The 22,669-nt window shown below is 42.8% G+C and overlaps 1 protein-coding gene across 1 annotated transcript in view; it reads left to right on the top strand.

Annotated features, from left to right (window-relative positions):
* The window catches only part of mei4 (meiosis-specific, MEI4 homolog (S. cerevisiae)), a 48,214-nt gene continuing 25,545 nt past the window's right edge, over nucleotides 1–22,669 (top strand). The window contains exons 1-4 of the mRNA XM_061241680.1: nucleotides 1–184; nucleotides 1,112–1,354; nucleotides 2,870–3,363; nucleotides 15,384–15,515. Of these exons, the coding sequence (XP_061097664.1) occupies nucleotides 133–184; nucleotides 1,112–1,354; nucleotides 2,870–3,363; nucleotides 15,384–15,515 (921 nt within the window). The 5' untranslated portion in view covers nucleotides 1–132. The remainder of the gene's footprint in view (nucleotides 185–1,111; nucleotides 1,355–2,869; nucleotides 3,364–15,383; nucleotides 15,516–22,669) is intronic.

Here is a 22,669-nt window from a genome sequence, read left to right as displayed (position 1 = left end):
CAACGGTAGCTACTAGCTAACAGAACCGCCAATGTTAGTTAACTATCCCGCCCGTGGTCTTTGGATATTCAAATGTGCTATAGCAAGGAAAGATAACGGATCATCTGACTTAACTTACAACTGTGGATAGCGATGAGTGGGGCCGAAGGAGGTGATAGCAAGTTGGAAAGGTGCAACAAAGAAAGTAACGTCATCCACTTTTCTTTTTGGTTGCAACCTAGCTAGATAACGTTAGCTGTAATGAACTAGCGAACCTCAACTAGTTAGCCGACTGTATCCACTCAACATTTGCATTACCCCGTGTTGCTTATAAACTACATTAGCTATTGTTAGCTGAGCTTTGGATAAAGGCTCGCTAAATAATGTGGATGATCGATCGTAGCTAATCGTAGTAATTTAGCTCCGCCTCCGCCCTAACCTATTAGAAACAGTTTAATTCTGAACTGATAATGGAATAACTAAATTATTTTATTGTTAATAAATACGTCAGCAATACGCGGGTCTTGCTTCATTAGAAGTATAATCACAGTTAAATGATGATATAACCCCTTTGACTATAGCTATACACTCAGTGATCACTTTATTAGGTAGACCTGTACACCAGCTTGTTAATGCAATTTAATCAGCCAATCATGTGGAAGCAACTAAATGCATAGAAGCATGCATACGTGTTCAAAGCGGTTAAGCTGTTTTTCATACCAAATGTCAGAATGGGGAAGAAATGTGATCTAAGTGACTGACCATGGAATGATTGTTGGCGCAAGACAGGGTGGTGTGAGTAGCTCAAAACTGCTGATCTCATGGGATTTTCACGCACAACAGTCTCTTGATTGGTTCAGACAAGTCAAACACAGAGAGCTCATTATGGCTCTGCCCAGTATTAGGTTTGTGAAACCCTGCTGCTTAAGCACAAAGCTCAGGTGGAATGAAATGCGGCAAATGCAGTGTGCTGCCATGGTTAGGCACAAGAAACTCTAAGCAACTGCTTCTAATAAAGATAGCTGGATGCAGGAGTTCAGACAAAGGAGTTTTTTGAAGTACTGTATAACTTTACTGCCTAAGGAAATTAGTCAATCACCCTAATTGTTTTTTTTTTCCTGCTGTAAATCAGGAGCTGCCCTGAAGAATTGGTACCTCAGGACAGTTAAACTAGCTGCGGCAGTCGCTGTAATAAAGAGCAAACCACCTGGGAGGAGTGGGAGACAGCATGCCGAATACCTTGCAGCCAATCTCCAGAACCGGGATGTGGACTGGAAGGCCAAGGCTCAGACCTTGCAGCAAGAAGTTCTGCATCTGCGCCAGGAACTGTTTCTTACTAAGATCCTGTCAAAGACTAGCTCTTGTGATGGAACAGGTGCTGTTTGTCCCTTATTGCTGTCTTTACTGTCTGACTGTCTTTGTTTTGTCAGTGGCTGGATGGACTGAAGCCTCCGTGAGTGAAATTACAGCCAATTATGCACTACCAAGGTTGCTTGCAATAGTACTTACATAGTCCTAAATTGACATGAAGGCACATATTCACACCAGGAGATCTAACAGACTGAGCCTCCCATAAGCCATATTCGTAATAGAAATGCCATGCAAATCAGCTGATACAACCTGAAATCTACACAGTAAAATGATCAGTCCTGCTAAATCCACTTCACACTCAGTGAGCAATTTATTAGGTAGACCTGTACACCAGCTTATTAATGCAAATATTTAATCAGCCAATCATGTGGCAGCAAATTAATGTTAAAAGCATTCAGACATGGTCGAGAGATTAAGCTGTTGTTCAGACCAAATGTCAGAATGGGGAAGAAATGTGATCTAAGTGACTTTGACCTTGGAATGATTGTTAGTGCCAGATAGGGTGGTTTGAGTATCTCAGAAACTGCTGATCTCGCACAACTGTCTCTAGAGTTTGCAGAGAATGGTGTGAAAAATAAAAATATCCAGTGAGCACCAGTTCCACCAGTCATTGTTAATGACAGAGGTCAGAGGAGAAGGGCCAGAGTGGTCGAAGCTGACAGGAAGGTGACAGTAAAGCAAATGACCACACATTACAACAGTGGCCTGCAGAAGAGCATCTCTAAAGACACAATGCGACAAACGTCTCAGTGCATACGTTACATCAGCAGAAGACGTAATAAGTAAAAAAAAGAAGTCTAAGAAATACCTAATAAAGTGCTCACTGAGTGTATATTGAGTCGTATTGTAATGTCCTCAAATGTATGATTTTATTAAACTATAGCACACAGGGATTCCGGCTCATTAATGTTGCCAACCCTCAGTGAGGGGAGACAAAATCTGTATGCATCATTAGGGCTTTGAATGGCTATTGTTGCAGGGGATAAGGTTCTGTTCAGAATTCTGCAATGCTAACATATCCATTGAACCAAGGAAAATGAACAAGACTGAGGAGAACTTGTGTCTATTGTCTTATTTTTTGAGCATCAAAGGTATTGAATGAAGACCACCCAAAGAGGTTTGTTAATGGGGATTTGTGAATCATGAGCACAAAAGGTTGCCTTAGGAACCGGTTCCTTTGATGTGCAAACCAAATTTATAAATATGCCAAAACGACTCTGGTGAATGTGTTGTTCTATGGGAACTGAATTATGAAGTTCAGTGTGAAATTGGTAATTGAGTTCTAAAAGAAGCAATTAGCATCTTATAGAAGCAGGAGGTCTATGGCAGGGTAGAGATGAGCACAGATGATTAGACATTATCTAAGACTTTAACTGACAAGTTTGGGTTAGCGCAGGGTCAAGAGCTAATGCACAAGGTGAATGCCTGGCAAGGATAGCAGGATAATTATGTTGAGCAGAATTGCAGATGCATACATTGAGCTCACGCTGATGCTCCCGCTGTTGTCTGGAAATCTCAGGAGACGGCAGCATCGATCCGGAATCCGGGGGCTCCACAAAGGACACATCCACCTGGGAGGACTCTGGCTTTGAGACGCAGGAAAACTCGGAAGTTCTGCCACCCGCCCCGAAACCTGGGGAGATTGCGCCCGTTGCCCCCGCCTGCCAAACCTTATTCAGCTCCGCCCCGAAAGGCAGAACCGTCCTGCTTCACACCCAGTTCCTGCAGAGCCTGGTGGGCCTGGCTCGCCTGGAGGACAGGGACCTCCCGGATGGGGAGTGCTCCATAGTGCCCGATTCCATTGCCCAGCTGCTGGCGGGCATGGTGTCGGCCTGCAGAGACGTCCAGCTGCTCCCCTCTGCCCCGCTGCTCCTTCGAGCCGCCAGGGTGGCGGCACGGGCAGCAGACTGCAGGATCTCTGGCAGACCACCGTCAGTGGACGTCATGAGACAAGTGGAGGACTCCCTGAAGGAGTTCACTGACCTGCTGCTGAATAACAGCCAGCTTAACAGGGTAAGATCAGCTTCAGTTACACCTGCCTCTTGTGTGATATATCTTGCATAATCACTTCAGCAGTTTGTTCATTTATTTTTGGTCACATGCCAGTACATGTGGTGGCAGGCAAATGGGGGAGGGGGTGGTTGGAAAATTAGGAACACTGACAAGGACTTTTATAATTGGCTGACCAGTGATGAGACACCCATCAGAGATTTGCAATTTTATTCCAATTTCACTTGGGTGAGCCAAAACAAACACACCAAAAAACCAAGCTATTTAGGGTTTCAGGTCGAGAAACAATAAATCACACACCGGTCAGGGAAAGCCTCCTGAAGGCATGTCAGGTTGTGCTTTTTTTAAGTGCCAGATGAAGGCAATAGAAAACAACCGAGCTGACTACTATTCAGACTCAGTTGTGTGCGGGAGAGCTTGACACTTTCTATGGTCCTGAAAGTCTTCCAAACTTTGGAAGATGAACTTAAATGAATACACCCAACATTTTGGGAAATATACCTTTATATATCCGAATTACACAGACTTACACAAGATTGGATTTCATTTTTTTTCATTTACTGGCTCGGTTTCCATGTTCCTGGCTCGGTGTTAGTTAGCGGAAGTCGGAAGGATATATGTGTGTTCAGTGGTCATACTTCTAACCGTGTAAGTTCTCTGTAAACAACGTCTCGTTTAAAATTATTTTTTGCTGCATGTGTATTTCAAATACATGATACCTTGTGTAAATATGACAGCCTCAGACTTGCTGTAAGGTGTATTTCTTCACTTTGAAGGAGGTAGGCTACTGACTCCTGTAGGCTTCAAGTCTTTATGCTAAGCTAACATGTTATGCTAACATGGAAACTGAGCCAGTGAAAGCACAAAAATGAAAATGAAATCGAACATCTCGTTTAAGCAGTAGTAGCTGTGCTGATTGTGATGGCACACCACTCTCCCAGACTTGGAATAGTATCTAATCCATTTAACAATGTTTCCTGAGGTATTCGAGAGGGAATATGACCATGTTGTGATCAAACTCCAGGAGCTTCATGCTCTAGCCGTGCCTGCAAGATTGCTTGGTCTTCATGCTTCTGACGCGGAAAAAAAATCAGTCAATCTCATTTGTGCACCTACACGAATCATATTTAAATTCCGTGGCGGATTCACACACGTCTTACTGAAGTTAAACACGTTCTTTACTTTCATTACCAGGATCAGCATGTTTCAAGTACATTGACCTCCCATTGTCCTTTTGCCCCTGCCTGTCTTGTTCAGATCTCATCTCCTTACAGCATGTGACTAGAGCAAAGCCAGCTAATTTTCCACGCTGACGCATTTTGAATAGCGCTTTACGTGAAATACCATATTCTTTGACCTCAGGAAGAACGAAAAAAGCACCGCCTACCTAGAGACAAAAAGGTTAATCACCGCTCATGTTACAACCTGATAATTTCAATTCAAAGTCTACCGTGTCCCTCCCAGAATGTTAAATGGCTGTAATAAAGCCAAAGCCTGGTCTCCTGGCACTGATATGTTTTGACCCGAACTTCATTAACGGGAGGGTGTTCGCGAACATAATTTGGAGAGCCGCAGCTTTGACGGTCGGGGCGGTAGATGTATGCCTGGACTTTTTGAGTCGTGCTTCCAAGTGACCTTGCGCTCAGGAGATAATGTTTTGCCGCGATGTTATATACCGTCGACCTGGTGTCACAATTTATGGCATCTGCGTGGTCTCGAAGGCCCGTATCTTCCCTTTCCCTTCGCCCGTTGGGGCCCTGTGCAGCTGGAAAACAGGTCGTGGTGTCACCCGATTCCGACCTGTCACTCAGCTCACAGCTGACACGTATGGATGCCCCCCTCCATCTCAGAAGCAGCACATAAAGGCTTGTCATTCAGACTGTGATAGACATGGCATCTTAACAATCCACGTGGGGGTAGCTAACGCAAGCTGTATCGCAGGAGAGTCCTCCTGGAGTCGCACCTCGTTTCCAAGGGGGGACACAGTCATTAATCACACTGCTTACAGGATCTTGCTTGTTTTCTATTATCATGTTGAGCCATTCCAGTCACATGGTGCTCCACAGCAAAAAAAAGCTTTGCTTACTGAAGTCAGAACCAGCAGCTTTGTGCAAACCACAGTTAAGCTTAATCAATAGTTGTCACAGCAGTTCATATTTGCATCATATATCATCAAAGTGTGGCCCCCATCTTCACAGCCTTATCATCTTTGCACATCGGGATCTTTGAGAAGACGCAAACCGCAGCCTCGTCGTTGATTACTCTTCTTGTTTCACAGCATGCTGTTGAAAGTCCTCTGCCTTTTTTCATAACATTACATATGAAATAATCAGGTTCTAAGGCAGCTGGAAACACAAAATGGTAGCAGAGCTTGGTGCAGTTTGTCTAAGCTCAGGGCTGAACGACCACTGGCAATAGCATATTAGAGTTTGGGGGAATGACTGGTTAGGGAAATGTACTTCTGGGAGATATTTAGTCTGTCCCATTACCCTTGAGCATACTTTAATTCTGAACAATAGATATCATTAAATAGCAAAATATATTTTATGAGATTTTATGAGCATGGAACATTGCCCAATGGAAGGCAGGTAATAATACGCTGGCCCCAAAGCAATAATCAAAAATTCATAATTCCGTACTTTGAGCTTATACAGTCAGAAGTTTTAAGTTCTAGTCTCCCTGGCAGTATGCAAAAAAAAAAAAGACTTGATCTTGAAGACACTTGATTCGTTTCACCTTGAAGCTTTCGCCTGCCAAACGGAAAAAGCTGAGCAGGGCTGAGGTTTCCAGTCTGCTGCTAGAGCTTTTTCCTGGGCCAGTAAAAAGCACCTTGTCCTCTAAACATGGCCGGAAATAACATTGCTTTCAATAACAATTATGCTAAATAAATTGTGATTTGAACAGCTGTTTCTGTTGCATTTTTATGTAAGAATTTAAATGTGCATTGTTTGTATCATGCCTAAGGTATTCCTTACACTTAATCTCACAATATCTTTTAGATTTAGGCTATTCCTTCGACATTATTTTTAAAAATATCACGTCTTAACAACATTATTCATCCCTTCAAGAGGATGATATAAGGTGCATGAAAATGGCTGCAAATGCTTTGTAAAGTGCAGTAAGCCTATATTTAATATGGTGACAAGAAAACCTTAGCAGTTTGTTATTTCAGAACTTAATTTAGCAGATGGAGCAGTTCGTCTTAACATTTACAGATTGTTCACTTAGTACAATATTGTATTTTTCTTTCACTAATTTCTTCCATTTACAGAGGAAATTAGGTTATGCATTGCAGTTAATTGAAACTCTAATCATTTTGCTGTACAGTATATGCACAGCAGAATACATTGCCTCTGGCTGCTGGAACAGGAGTAGGCCTATGCATTGAGTAGAGCATGTGCTTCTGTCAGCTAAATAGGTTGGTGGTAATGGAACACAAAAGTGGTATTATATTGCTTGCATCATCAGTTGAGTCTAGTTTGTTAGTCGCAATTTGTTACAGCCTGCCCAACTCAGGCATCAGCTTAAAGTGCACTGCAGCCTCAAGCTCTGTAAACTTCAGCATGCACTGTGTCCTTTCGAAAGCTCATGAGTCATGGTAGTCAGCTCATGAATCATAATGGCAAGAACCTGGGATTCTGAAGAAATTGTATGCAATTTTCTGTGTTCCTATATTTTATTAACCTTTTTGGACTATGCGAAACTAATCACAGTTCAGACTGTTTGTTCAACTATGTTTGGGGTTTGGAATGACCCAAATGTTCTCCAGCTTCTGAGGGTTGACTCAGGGGGATCTGCCTTTAGATTAGGATCCGCCAACATGATCTAGAGCATATTTGTGGCTTTGGTGGCGCTTTCTTCACCATCAGTGTTGTAAAGGCCATGGGCTTCAATTACTCTAATGACTTTCAGTGTGACTTTGGGAAGCCATGATAATTCATCTCCATTTCATGGTATTTTCATATTATGCAGATCATATTAAGCTGATCACCGTGGACAGTCGTGATATGCTTGGGAGGGCAAGAGTGGAGAAGGCACTGGAATGTGAGATTGAAAAAGACCATTTGAACCGGTCACGAGGACTAAAGATATGATTAAAAACTGCCATGTCTATTAGGAACGGGAGCTTAAAAGAAGCTAAAACAGCTATGCTATAAAAGACATGGGCACCAGCTGTTCCATGTCCACAAGGTCACTCTAAAGACTGTTGCCTGTGAAAAGAAACTATATCTTGAATCTGTGACAGAGACAGATTTTTTAAATGTATTTTGCTTTTGCAGGGCATCATCGTCATGGCTACCCATTGTTTTTAATGCCCATTTTCTAGAATGTGTCTCTCAGCTTTATTTTTTTCGGGTTTCATGTTTATTAAGGCTGGTTTTAAAGAGGAGCATGGCGTGAAAGGAAGAAAATGAGAACTTGCATGATCAACAATGAGACATTTGTGCTATTTGAAAGCTGACTGAAAACCAATTTGCTTCAAAGTTCCTCAATTGAAGGGTAGCTTTACCTCAGAGTCGATGTCGTGCTTATTCCTCAGAGAGGTTTCTTTTCCAGTCTGTCTTAATTTGTCATATTCATGAAACTAAACAGGACCCAAGGATAGAAGTACTCTTCTTTATTCAACATATTGGATGTGATTTTCAAAAGGTTCCAAAACACGGTTTACATATTCTAACATTCTGCTCTCGCCTTGAGCCCGATTGTCCCAGAATTCATAATGCAGCTGTGGACACAGGTTTGCATGTAACTGGTGCAACTATGGGGTGATGTCGGCCCATTCATCAAGCTGATTTAAGTATTAAAGAAAGCTTTCACTCAGGGTGAAGCCACACGTCTTGCGAGGAGAAGCGATTATGACATCACCCCCATTCAAAAAAAGAGTTTGCTGGATCCCAGCCAGTCCATCTTTTTCATCGGCATGTCACTTGACTCACGCAGCATGAAAGCTTACTTGTCCCCTCATCGGGTGGACGACATTCTCAAGCTTCTTACACCATTTTGAGCAGGCAAGTCCCTGGCTTAGGGTGTAATTCTCCAGCTGCTGGGCATGTTAGCAGCAGCAAGTGTGGTCCAACAGCCTCCAACTGAACCCCCAAACAGGACAGGAACACCAAAGTCCTGATTACACAACAATTCCTCTGTGCTCTGCAACCACGGACGCGGCTGGCCTGCTCATGGCTTCCATCCCCTCCCGTCGGGAGGTGATGACAACGGAACCTCCCTGACTGCATGGGGAGCATTGTCATTGCTAAACTTAGAGGTACAATAGGTCATTTTAGACTCCTAATGGTCAAGAGAGGAATTGCAGCAACAAACACGCTCAAACCACAACACTGTTTATCCGTCCCCTTCTCTGTGAACGCACTGACGTTGAAACGCCATTGGCTGTGGCAATTAGAACCAGTTTTCAACCAGTGAGCTTGAATTATTGTATTGCTATATGATGTTTTGGTACAGATTGCCGGCCTGTCAACTGTATATTTTGAAACCCGAATTTAAGGACTATAAACACAGTGAGCCTTTTTCAATGATATTGGATTTACAATGGTCTTGTAACAATATTTTAACACAAAAATCTTACCTATTGTACCTTTAAATCTACAACAAAATACAGTGTGCAAAAAGTTAAGGGGTCTAAATACTTTGAAAACCACTGTATGTCACCAAACATTACAAAGCAGAAAGTGCCATGATGGGGCATGGATTGCATTGCATTAAAAAGGAACCCTTTCTACAGTTTTGAGTCAGTTGGTCCACAAAATTGAGATGTGGCCTATGAACTCAATTTTCTTCATAATATACTTTATGTGCCTTGGTGAACCAATCAAAGACCATTTGTCCAACAGAGCATTTGATGGGTAGTTATTACGTATGCAGTTTACATAACTCAGGTGAAAGATATTCCACCCATGCTGTTGGTTCAGCAAAATAACTGGTTGCGGCGTTCTGAAAATACATATGCAATCCTTACGTATATATAATTCCCGCAGCATTTCTGTGAGTTTGGCACAGGTAAGATGTGTGGGTAGAAGCAGCACTTTGACACTTTTTTGAAAAATAGAAAACTTAATGTGCAGGTAAGTGGAGCACAGTTGCCACTTGCCAGTTATACTTAGCGGTTCTTTCAAAAATCACCCCATTGTCTAAAAGTGTTTTTCTGTTTCCACAAAAATGGCTTTTCAAATTCGACTGTGGGAGCAGAGCGTCAAAGATGCAGTCTTGCACAGTGAGCAGCCATATAGCAATCATACTTCAATCTATGCTGCTCAATTTGACCAGTGCAGACTGGCAAATCGGCCTAAAAATGAACCTGCAAGAAACATTTCCCAAAATTGGAACGCTCCTAATTAGCCTGCGGGAGCAAGTCGGTGTGGCATTTCATTTGATTCTCGAAGGTTAAGATGTCGAAAATGGAAACGAGTCTATAATCTCATGGTTTAAGATAGACATTTTTGTAGTTTTTGCGTAACTGGTTCTTTCAAATCATTTTGCTTCTGATATGTGATTTATCTATTAACTTTTTTTCCCCCGTCGATCCTTCCATTCGCTGTGCACGTAGCGTCTGCTTGCTTCCCGAAACTCTCCGGAAGTGAGCGAACAGCTGCTGCCCTCCGGGAAATCTCGCACAAAAAAAAAACTATCTCAGGGAGAAAAACCGATCGAGAAAATGCAACAGTTTGGTCACCATTATGATGTCCGCTTCCGTTCCCGCCGAATGACGGGGCAGCCCTGTGGGCGGAGTGCGAAATGCCATCCGAGCAGGGTTAATTAAAAGCCTCGGGAGACAAACTCCATAGATTACCTTCTGAATGGGGAGACATGAGGAGAGGAGTGAATTAATCATCGTTTTTGGCAGAGACGGCGGTGTTGTAAATAAGGACGGTCTCATCTAGTTTAGGCTGACAGTGTTAGTTGTTTGTGGTTTTACGGTCGTGGGCGTGGATGAGCGAGAACATTAGCTCGATGAAATCCTTTCCATTCCCCCGCAGATTCCTCCCAAGATTTCCGGCCTTTACAGTAATATCAAATCCGTCATTAGGTGAGACGATTTATGCAGTGCTGAAATGTATTCAACAGGGTTAAGGAGAGGGAGGACAGTGTCTGTGTTTACATGTCTAGTATAATCATACTGTGCGAAATAAGATGATAGTCCATGTGCAGCTGTGTTTATTTATTTGTAGTGCATATATTTTCTGTCTCCCAACATATTTCCATCAGATCCTATGGGTACTATTGAATATAATAAGATATAGGCCAACCAGTAGAAGAGGGGGAATAATGCTAGGCCAGCCGGAGTAAGGGATGAGGCTGTTTACTCATTTACAGGGACAGTAGTGGTTATTATCTGAATACAGAGACAGGAAATGGAAGCACGGGGCCTCCTGACAGGTGTAAATTAAATTCCCCTCGCAGGGCAGTGGGCGAGTCAGATGGGGTGGCGTGGGGAAAGAGGCCGGCTGGGATGTAATATCACCCTCCCCCGCGGCCGGAGGAAAACAAGCCGGAGCTGGCAGTGATGGGAGTCCGCGCCCGGGGGTCCGCGACCAGGGCGGGTAGCGAGGGGGAGGGCACGGCGGGAGAGGCGATCCGTAACGCGGAACAGAGAACATGTACCATACGGCACGCGTTTTCAGTACGGGGCCGCGGGATGACTAATACGGACAGTTACTGTAACAGTAATGATTCTGTGCACGAGGGGCTCTTCAGCGCACGGGGGGTCCCCCACCCCTGAGACCGGACTGGCGATGCGGGAGGGGAACAGATGCGCTCGTGCTGTTTGGCGTTTTCGACAGCACTAATTGCAGACCGTGTGTAATTCGCTACCGCTGAAACATAACGGCTAAAGGAAATGGTCTCATTTCATGCAGCAGCCCTTACCAATCGCAGGCAGTTTGCTTTTGCTTGTTTGTGTGTGTGTGTGTGTGTGTGTGTGTGTTTGTGTGCTTGAGTCTGGAAATGCAACCTGTCTCTGAGAGGAACAAACCCATTGGAGCTTGTCTCTTGTGAATTTTCTTTTGCTCCATTCTTATTCCAGACTATTCATGCAGTCTCCGGATTCTAAATTAATGGTTGCCAATTTTTAGGTACAGTATAGGCTAAGTCAAGCGCTTCATGTAAATGTTGTTATATAGAGTGCTTTTTCCTCTCGTATGCCTGAAGATGAAAGTAGCAATGTTCACATGTATGACAATGTTATAGTGCAGAATGTCCACTGTAATGAACATTCAGCAAAATAAACCACTTTAAGACCAGCAAGAAAACGAACAAACCACTGACAAATAGAGGAATAATACGGTTCTGCCATATACTGTTGCTCTTGGTTTGTGTAGCCATCTTATGGTTTTGGCACTGACTAACCCAAGAATGATGACACCCAACTCTTTATTTCCTTCCCCCCGACACCCAAGTCACCACACAGATCTCTGCCTGCTTGGCTGATATCTCTGCGTGGATGACTTCCCACCACCTGAAGCTCAACCTTGCCAAAACTGAGCTTCTCTACATCCCTGCTAAGTCCTCTCCATCAATCGACCTCTCACTGACTGTTGAGGACTTTCCTCCTCCCGTAGGGCAAAGAATCTTGGGGTGACTCTTGATAACTGCCTCACCCTGGCTCCACAAGTATCCTCCACTGCCAGAACCTGCAGGTTCTTTCTGTATAATATACGCCATATCTGTCATCTCCTGACTGAGAAAGCCACCCAGCTCCTAGTCCAGGCGCTCGTCATTTCCCGCCTGGATTACTGCAACTCCCTCCTAGCCGGTCTCCCAGCGTGTGCCATCAAGCCCCTCCAGCTGGTCCAGAATGCTGCAGCCCGCCTGATCACCAGTCAGCCCAGGTCGGCTCATGTCACCTCGCTTCTCATTGGCCTCCACTGGCTTACTATTGCTGCACGCATCCGTTTCAAGGCCCTAGTGTTGGCATTTCAGGCTGCTAAGGGGACTGCCCCACCTTACATACAATCCTTGATCACTCCCTACTCCCCAGCTAGACCACTCCGGTCTGCCAGCTCTGGTCGCCTTATGGTTCCCTCTCTACGTGCACCTGGCGGTCGAGCTGCACGTTCACGCCTGTTTTCCGTTCTGGTTCCTCAGTGGTGGAATGACTTGCCTACCACTGCCAGAACAGCAGAATCCCTCCCCCTATTTCGAATGACAAAATGTAAATGTAAAGAATGAAAAAAAACTGCGGTGTAGCAGTTAACCCAAGTGCCTCTGGACCTAGATGGTTTGTACAGTACTATGTATATAGACACAGGATGATGAAATGTTTAGCAAGAGGTTCTGAGCGTATAGGATTAGGATCTCATATTAATGTTAGCCTATATGATTCATTTTTTTCAGACAACATTTGTAGATTACTATGTCCAGTTCGGAGTACTGGACATAGGAATTTGAAACACGGAAATAGTTCAGATTAGGTTTCAGGTTCAGTTACCAGGTAATTGGTACATGGTGGTTGAACTCTTGGTGCCATGGTATACCACGCTTACTTCTTAATGTGCAGAGAACAACAACCAGTGAAGCCTTGTCTGAATTAGACTGTTGAATTACAGCAGAGCATGGTTATGTACCGTAGAGATAGGATCCATAGGATGACAATAGCTGCACTAGATATTTTAAAAGGGAACAGTGGCAGGAAATGAATGTAAATTGCGAGTAATTTATTCTTCAGCATTTGTGGAAAGAGTTATTTTAAAATGTATATTCCATGGTAGTGCAATTGTATTACAATTTGACTGTGAAATGTATTTTTCCTGGTGAACCGTGATAAGATCTGCTCTCTATGTACGCATGCCTCAGCAATGCAATCTCAAATGAGAGAGCACATTGTATACACAGACCCGGATTAATTTGTTAGTTTGGTGATGTCCTAGCTGCTTTTTGCCTTACGCCACAGATCGGCGGGCGGTGTTTTCCTGAGGTGTTTTCATTTTAAGAAGCATTTTAATGACATGTTAATCTAAGAATTAAGCAGCTCTGACAGCAATACAAGTTGTCATGGTAACACTAAAAGAAGGGCCCTGGTAGTCAATGTTTATGAATCGGAAAAATTTGGATATCAGAGTCTACGCCCCTATGGTCGCGGAAGCATCAATGGCAACTTTTATTGGTTAGCACTATAATCTCTTCGGGTTTAGCATAAGCATTGGCCTAATACATTTTAAGCCGATTGATATAGTGGATTACTGAATCTTTCCTGCTTTCAATTTCTTTGAGTTACACAACTGCACATACAGTAAGTGGATAAAAATACTGTACATGCTGTACTCAGTTGTTAATACACGGCATGACAGTTAATCAGGAAGAAATATCAGAGAAATACTTGAGAAATACATAAAAAATGTCTGTTATATTGTGCATGCAAAGGGTACCATTCTTTTCATATCAATATGTTGCTCGTTATGAACTTCCCTAGAAATGTCACATTTTCTCTTGTCTACTGACGCACGAATGCAGAAAAGAGAAAAAGAAACATTGAGACGAAATTTATATGAAAATAATCTAGGGTGCATAATTCTTTTGCACAGTGCTGTAGATGCCGATACCACCACCTGTTGAGCAACAATTAGCAGTCAATCCATTGCTGAATCATATCAATGAATAATTGAATGATAGCTTATTACATTTTGATGCATGCAGTTATTAAATTAATGATGCCTACAGTAATTGTTTTATGAAACAGTGTGTGTAATTAAATAATTATGATTCAAATGCAATGTTTTTTCAGGCATCAAATTTCATCATTCCCAGGGCAAGGTCACTTTGACCTTCGCAAAGTCAAAATGTATTAGGCCACCAGGACCAAAAAAACGAATTCAATAAGAGCGTGTTGTAAATAATGTTTTTAATGCAACATTGTCTCGCCCGCTAGATACTATTCATGCTCCATCTATTTTCTAACATTTTATTTTGTATTCCTAATACAATTCTCAGTATTGAAGAAGTGCTGCCATTTGGGTCAAGTGCCCATAACACAGTCAAATTTGGCATTTTGTTGTTGAATAAAAACCACCTTCTCTAACTCTAGTGTTTTTCAATTTTAAGAGGAATATTTTAATAAGATGAGAGAGAATTTAAGTGGCATCGACTGGCAGCATTGACTGCCTCACCATTACCGCACTACAGAGTAACAGAGAGCAGTAAATAGGATCAGCAGGTAATCAATGTGGTTTGGGAGAGTCTTAAATGCATCCAAACGGTCAATGGAGAAATAAACAGTTGAGTGAAGCTGACAAACAGTGCTCAATGCTCGGAGGCAGAAGGTTTCAGATGGAATGTGATGTTTTACAGAAGAAGTGTATTAAAGTTGTTCATCTCCCACTTGTGTGTTTTTCTCTTTCCTATAAGCATAATTGATGCACTCAGCCTTCCGGAACGATAGATTATGCACAAAAACATTAAATAGATGCCTATTTTTCTTCCATATTTCATGGTGAAAAGGACCGGTTATGCCTACTTGTACACGGGGGTGAACAAGAAACTGGTTGGAGCTGGGATAAGTTTTAGTACACCTTATTTTCGAAGCAAAACCAGCATCTGCAGCATACTGTATTCTTGTTTTCTGGTTCATGTACTCTCCAGTCATAAGAAATCTGTTTTCATCTTCTCTTCGCAGCAGTAAATCAAAAGGACTGTTTGGGTTTGGTGACTGTCAGGTGTTGAAGGATGTCAGCCGTCACAAACACTTTTTAAAAAGTGTGTTCACTGGTATTTTTGTCCCCGTTAACTCCTAATTAAGAAGATGCGTCCTTCTGCAGGCACTCGAGGCAGCGCAGGGTCTCGAACCCTGGCCCAAAACAATCGCAGGGCTTGCCGATTTTTCATCGGCCCTAAAAATCATAAACTCATTTGGAACGAATAAACCAGATGAGACGAGATACAGTTATTCTGCCATTTGAATTCTTGGATGTCAGCAGAAAGCGGCAGACTCAGCAGGGTCCGGCTGTCCAGGAGTAGGGTTAGGTGTCGTTATGTGACTGCGTGTTGTGTTAACATGTACCCCCCCCGCCTCTCAGTTTGGCATGCAGGAGACTCTGGCTGACTGCCTGGCCCTCCTGGGTGGAAGCCGTGTGCTGAAGCCCTTGCTCGTTCCTCACATCCTTCACCAGATCAACTGCTTCGCCAGTCAGCTGTGGGAGACATGCCAGGTATGTGGCTAAGTGCTGAACGCAGGGGCTTAACCTGGACTGAACCGATACAGGGGAGGACAAGTCACATTGTCCAATTTAGGGCTGGGCGATATAGCTTAATATTGCTATCTAGGTAAGTCTGTTATTTTGGTGAACAATAAGCACTATTGTGATATACTGTACATCAAATGATTCTCTATACAAAGTTTAAAGAGGCTGAGGAATCAGTTTAGACAGTGGGTTCACTGATGGCTTACATATGAAATTATTTTCAACAGAACCAACAGTTGACATTTAAACATTCTCTTAAACTGAGCCAATAAGCTGGTTTGCATTCAAACAACATTATCGTACACTGAGCCAACAAACTGACATTGAGTGAAACCATTGTACAGGCTATATATAGCTATACTAATACAGTAGAAGCTCTTTCAGAATGGGGCTTGTTAATAACTTTGGAAGTGAAGCCAAAATAAACACAATTTAATTGTAATTATTTATTTACAACACTGTAGCCTTAATTATTTTAAAATAGCTCTCATTTTGTTAATAGCCAAAGATTAATAACCAATATGCAAACAACCTACTGTATAAGCAGAATCTCATTAGAACATTAGTCTTGTCAACATTGACTTTCTATAATTAAATGTGATATAACAATAATCTGTCTGTCTATAGTTTACTACCAACATAAAAAGGTAGTCTTGCACAAAACATTTTGAACTTTAAGTTAATGCCACTAAGAATGTTGACAATATGTCACAGAGAAACTGACAGCTGTTGCCTAAGAAAATAAGGAAACACGGCCTGAACTGCAAGTTCAAAACAGGCTTAGGGACAGTTCTTGTGGCATCATAAAAGACATGGCATCAGCTTGGGAACACTGAAAGAGAGGCGGCAGCCTGTGGATTCTCCTGACTATGTTAGACTGCTCCTAGCACTGTTACCGAATAACAATGGCTGCCAGTTCTTCATCCTTGGTTGTCCTGCTGTCTCCTTTTGCTGCTGTTGTCACACTGGCTCATCTTAATATCTTCCTGGCTCAGCAGGTGTGGTCATTCCAAGCACTTTTGCGCAGGTAAATAAACAATGGGAAACCGCGCCACGATTGGCTGTCCACGTTGTATTTCTCTGCATGCAAGTTACGTGGTGTAACACACACAACTGGACACATCGACTATTGAAAATGACTACAGGTTTTTAAAGGTGGTGCATTTTATCTTGATAATTATTGAAATAGATTTTATGCCCAGCCCTAGGCCACTATTGACCACCCACCCTCAAAAAAACGCCTTCACACCCCCTACCAAACACTTCCTCAGGTTCTGTACTCCCTGGAGCCTACTGAATTCATATCGCTCTTGGCATTGCCTTTGGCGAAAGTACACAGAACAGCCCCTTCTGCTACGTATGCTAAGTCTGGAGCCATCGGGCTTCGGTGCTTTCAAACGGCTGTTCAGGAAAAAATACAAACCGGTTAGGAGAAATGAGAGAGGCACAGCAGAAATAATAACGTTGAGGAGATCAGCTGGGTAGAGTTTGGTTATTATTAAACAGCTCACAAGGATTGAAGCGAGCTCCACCCTGTCACACCGCTGGCTACATTATTGATTGAGTTTCTATTTTATCAGGCAGGACAGGTTCCTTCTCTCTCATATCTAAAATCGATCCCATTACATCTGAACCAAACCTCCCACACACATTCTGACGTGACGTGGGTCTGGTGTGGATTGTGTGAGTTAAAGACATGCCTCTGTGTTTTTTGTTATTTTCATTTTCTTCAAATGGCTGCCTTTCCAGCTATACAAATAATGTTTTTTGTTGTTGTTGTTTATAATTACATTTCTTGTAATTTCTTTGGAATGCAATATCTTTAAAATGTTTCTCTAAAGAAGGAATGAGTTGTGGTTTGGGGGCATTAGAAAGTAAGTACTGTAAAACCTTTGGTACAACATTGTTGTATGCCAGAACTTTACTGCGTTGTTTACTCAGCTTTACTTTGTATTAAAAAGTTATTGTTTTGCAGACACAGATTAAGCCTAGTCCTAGATTAAATTAAATTTTGAATTTCATTCTCATTCTCACACTGAATTTAGTACAGGACTAAGCTTAATCTTTGTCCATGAAACTGGGCCATAATGTCATGCTAACATGTGTCACATTGTAGCTTGTGCACAGTTTGGATCTCAGCATCATAAATTTGAATCAGTGTTTTTTTTAGGATATCTGCTTTACTAGTAAACAATGCTGTGCATAGCAATATCTAAATTGCATTTATGAACAAAATGATCCCCAAATCTCTCTTTTTTCACAACTGTTGCATCTTCAAATTTTCATATCACTGTCTGACAATAGCTCTAGGCATAATGTTTTGGGTGTCATATTATATGTCAAATTCCAGATAGGCAGAATAGAATGTAAAGATGTTCTACTCTAATAAAGTTGGCCACTTCTAGTTTACATATTGCCGTTTGCCATGTGCTGACGTGACCATGCTAAGGTTACTGAGTTAGCATAGCTATATCCAGTTTTATGAGTCAAAATCTTTTATTAAAACCTGCTGCCTTGATAATGATGAGAAAGCATGGTCAAAGTATTACTCAGCCTACATATGGACTGAAACACTTGCAATGTTTCGCTGCCAGTTTAAACCATTCGTTATCCTAGCCATCTGAAGCCCCCCTTACCCCTAGAGGGACAAAGTCTATTTTTATTTCATTTTTACAGACTCCTGGTCAGTCTGCTAATGACATCACCACAGTCTAAGCCTTATGGCCCTGCTTGCACTTAGGCTGAGCATTTTCATACTTGGCATTCAGCAAACATGGCACACTCAAATATTGGCATGGTGGTTGGCTAGCAAGAGTGCATGTGGGTGGACTTGCAAATTTTCTAATATTTCTCATTTAGAAACCAAAAAGGTAAATTGTTGAAACATATTGATTCAAGGGTGTGTAAGTTCTTAGCTAGAGTATGTAACATTTAGAGTGTACTATCACTTAGTGTTTTTGTTAAGGCTATTTTCAGCCTCTGACAAGAGAAGGTGTTAGAGAACCTCACTGCATCTGAAATCTGAGGGGGTAAAAGTCTGAAATACCGCGGTTTATTATTCCTGGCTGGGCTTCCTGTCCTCCGGGGTTGTTGAGTCTTATTTTGTCTGTGTAGAGCCAGGAGGCCAGAACATTTGCGTAGTGAAGAGGTGTGAACACCAAAAGCAGATATTTTCCCACTTCCTGTTGTGCTCTGTTCTTATGATAGAGCATGAGTCACTGATGCTGGCATTGATGGCTTTTCTGCATTCTCACTTTTTAGGTGCGGCCAAGGGAAATTACGATAAAGACCAAGTCATTCTGTCTTTAGCGCACTGGCTCTTTTGCAAGTTGGGTTTTTTTATGTTAGTACCCCGAATGGGGCATTACTGTTTGCCCTTATTTATCCGAATAAATGGCCTTTGGAATTATATTGGGTGTGTATACACAGTATAAGTTACCTTGACCCAGGGGTCTGCTAAGTAAATAGATAATGTAATGACTTTTTGAGTTCATTTACCTTGAGTGACATTAATTACTGAAAGGTAGATAGGTAGTTGGTTTTTATTCTTCTCTTTGGAATCAGAAAAAAGATCAGCCTGCTCCTACAATAAGTGGAGGTGAAGCCTCTTTCATTTGGTTTAACATATTCAGCCGACCTGTAATTGCACAGTTCAGCGATGCATTCGCGGTGGCTGACCCGTGACACAAAGCATTGATTCCGAAGTGCTTTCTCCATCATCATCTCCAGTGATAAATGGGTCACTTGACCTGTTAATACCGGAATTCAAATTATTTTGAAGAGTTCTGCCTTTCACTGCTACCACCTTGACTTTCTAACCACATTCATCTGCATGAGCTGAGATGAGATGTTGATGTTTTTTTACAATTTCAGTTATTAAAATTATTTTGTAAGAGTTCTGCCTTTTGCTGCTACCACCAGACTTTCTAGCCACGTTCATCTGCATGAGCTGAGATGAGATGTTGATGTTCTTTTGAACAATTTCAGATATTGAAATTATTTTGAAAGAGTTCTGCCTTTTGCTGCTACCACCAGACTTTATTCTCAAATTCTTCTCTATGCTTTCAGGGGAGATGTTGATGTTTTTTGTGAATGTTCAGAACATATAACGATTATTTGTCTGCCACACAGTTGACGCACAATCTCATATTTGTCGAAGCGTTTTCCCGGCGGCTCCTCCTGTACAAATAAGCGCTGGACTTTCAGCGTATTGATGTGTGCCACGGTTTGGTATGGAGCATAGTGCGCACCGCTGCTAGCTGTGACTGCCGGCCCTGCGGGACGATGTAGAATCGGCTGCAGCCTCGCCCGAAGAAGGCGGGATTTATGTCAACGGGATTGATGTCAGTTGGATTGATGTTCGACAGGACCGTCCTCGTGTCATCCGCAAGAGCACTTCTCCGTCTGGAGTCCCCGGACCAATTGCTTGTAAAGTGTACTTCTCCACTACACAGCCAGCAGTGTGAATAGAGTCAGAAGCGGCTGGTAGCTTATTTATTTGTTTTATTTATTAGAAGAAAGCAGACAGTCCGCCCTCCTTATGTATTTTCTGTTGTACAGAGAAAGTTACAGACGCAGAAGGGACCGCAGTACAATAAGTGCCAAGGCAGGGAGACAAACTACCGGTCTCACAGGCCATTTGTATATGGGGTTCAGAGTCAGCCGCCCTAAGGACCGCACCACAGTGCGTCCCAGTGCGTTTTTTTGATTTGCTAGGGCCTCATCTGCACTCTCTTGAATCTGTCTTGAGATGTTGCCGCTACGAGAACTTGGCCGGCGAAATGAGCATCGGGCGTTCCTAATTGGTCGAAATGGAGAAATCCAGGGTGATATTAAGTTTTAAAAATAACTGCTGAGTCATCATCTTAAAGCCTCAAAAGCACTCTGCCATCCCATATTGTGCTTAAGCAGTGCATAGAGTTGCAATACGCCGCAAAGCCAGGCAGGGACCGCAGATCTGCATTTCAAAGATGAACTCTGTATCAGCAAGGGGATTGTGTAACGTGTCATGGTTTTATAGTAGGAGGGGAAAAATTGAGCTTTAGAATGTAGGCTGGTGTGTGTGGATGTGAACTAGACAATACATTTCTCACAGAAGGTTTGGTAACCTTTAATGGTCCCCGTTTGAGGTTAGCATGATGTAGCTAACATAAACCAATAGCACTAACGCATATGTGTTGCTTAACGGTACTTGGTCATTTGAACGATAAAATGTTAAAAAACATTCGATTACGGTCAATGGCACCAGAAATTTCTGTTGCAGCGTTCATAAATGACAAAAGTCCCACTAAAGGACCGATTAACATTTAAAGTTATACATTTTATTTTATACATAATGTTGATTGGCAGATTTTCTTTTTTTTCAGTTGTCCTGCCTATTTATAGACTGCACTTTCCTGTCCTGTATTTCTGATACCACAGTGGGGAGTGCTATTTGGGGACTTGAGCTCTCTCTCTCTCTATCTATCTGACCAATTTCACCAAAGAGCAAAGAGATGATCTATCACTGCTCCGTCAAACCCCCATCACTGGATTTTTTAACCGGATTCACCATCACAGATGGGGGGAAACCTCATAGCAAACATATACTTTCTTGTTTATTTTGTTGTCTATGTACTGTAACTGTGAGTCTCATCATTAAATATTAAATATTGCTGTACATCTATGCTCAATGTCACTCTCTGGGTGTTGTCCGAGTTAAGAGCGTCTATGACGCAAACGGTAGTTTAAATGTCAAATGTCCTCTACACTTTCAGACGGTGTTTTGTATTTAGTATCTGTGTTCACTGACATGTACAGGACAGGACAGCCTCTGAAAATCCGGGACACCGTGTCTGGTGTTTGTTCAAGGCAGTCCTAGCGAGGAAGTGGCAAAATTACAACCAAAAAAACGTCTTTGATACGTCTTCTTCATAAAGCGCAGTTATTGATGTTTCATTTAGGGAATAAAATCAATTTATGACCTTCCTACAGCTACTTGAACTAGCTGCAAAAAAACACTTTAAAGTTTTGCTGGCTTGGCTCCAGTGCAGAAGTTGTGTTGTCTATGTAGGCGTGAGTGCCTGCAAAGTGCGTGGACTCCGTAGCGTTTCTTAGGGCTTTTCTTTTGAAATCGAGCCTTTTTTTCGTTACAGGATTATTTGAACCCTTCCATTATGTCCTTGTGTGCCAGTTAGTTGGTAATACTTGTCCAATTTCGCTCAGTACTGCTCTTTGTGAATCCAGTTTAATTGAGTTTAATTCCAGTTCTCTAAGAGGTCTTTCTGTCTCGGCACTGAAAGATTTGAGCCATTATGAGGGCCAGGGAAACCCTGCTTTCTTTTTATACCTCTTTTTTTCCATGAAGGTGCATGTGACGGGATATTTCTCACTTTTTCCTTGACAGTAGTACGGAAAGCCCTGACAGGCACAGTTTATTTTTTAGGACGTCGAGGCGATGATTTATGTGTATGCTTAGGTTCTGTTAGCGGTAGCGAGAGGCCACCCTGCCTCGAAGGACTCAGGCTGGAATTTTTAAACAGAGAGCAACCCGCTGGAACTACATCTCCTAGGCCCGGGGCAGGGGGGTTTCCCAGGTGATCACGCCTGTCAATCAAGCTGTCGCTAGGTGTCCTCTGCGTGCCAGAGGTAGGGTCCCTGCCATCGTTTTACCGCCTGCTCACCCAGAACGGTGGGTACCAGCCCACAAGAAGGGGGGATTGTAGGCGGGCGGTCGAGGCAGCTTGAAGGGATGTCAAAGCGGGCCACAGCCATCTTCTAGCTCCCCCACTCTGGAGCCCTGGGGTCTTTTCCGTTGCAGTTGCATCTTCATCGCAGTAGTAATAGAAAGCAAATTCCACTTTAAGACCCGCTCAGAGAAAATACAGAAAGGCCTGCAGGCCTGGCACACACTGCTATAGGGTATTTGTCCAGCACAGCCAGCAGTCTGTGCTGTTGGATTGGCGCGGAATGCTAACTAGCCTCGCAGCTGTAGCATACTGAAACGGTCCAAGCAAAATGCCGACGCCCCGTGAACTCATGGTTAGACCGTACTCTGATACTTCTCCCCTGTGAGATAAGCGAGCGCGAGTCACGGCAGGAAAATGGCGGGCGTGTCTCGGTTATGTTTTCCAGCTGGATTT

This window comes from Conger conger, chromosome 5 (genome assembly GCF_963514075.1).
Source record: "Conger conger chromosome 5, fConCon1.1, whole genome shotgun sequence".
In the NCBI taxonomy this organism is placed as follows: Eukaryota; Metazoa; Chordata; class Actinopteri; order Anguilliformes; family Congridae; genus Conger; species Conger conger.
The sequence above is the reverse complement of the archived record's forward strand: the minus strand, read 5'-3'. Positions and strand labels throughout refer to the sequence as shown.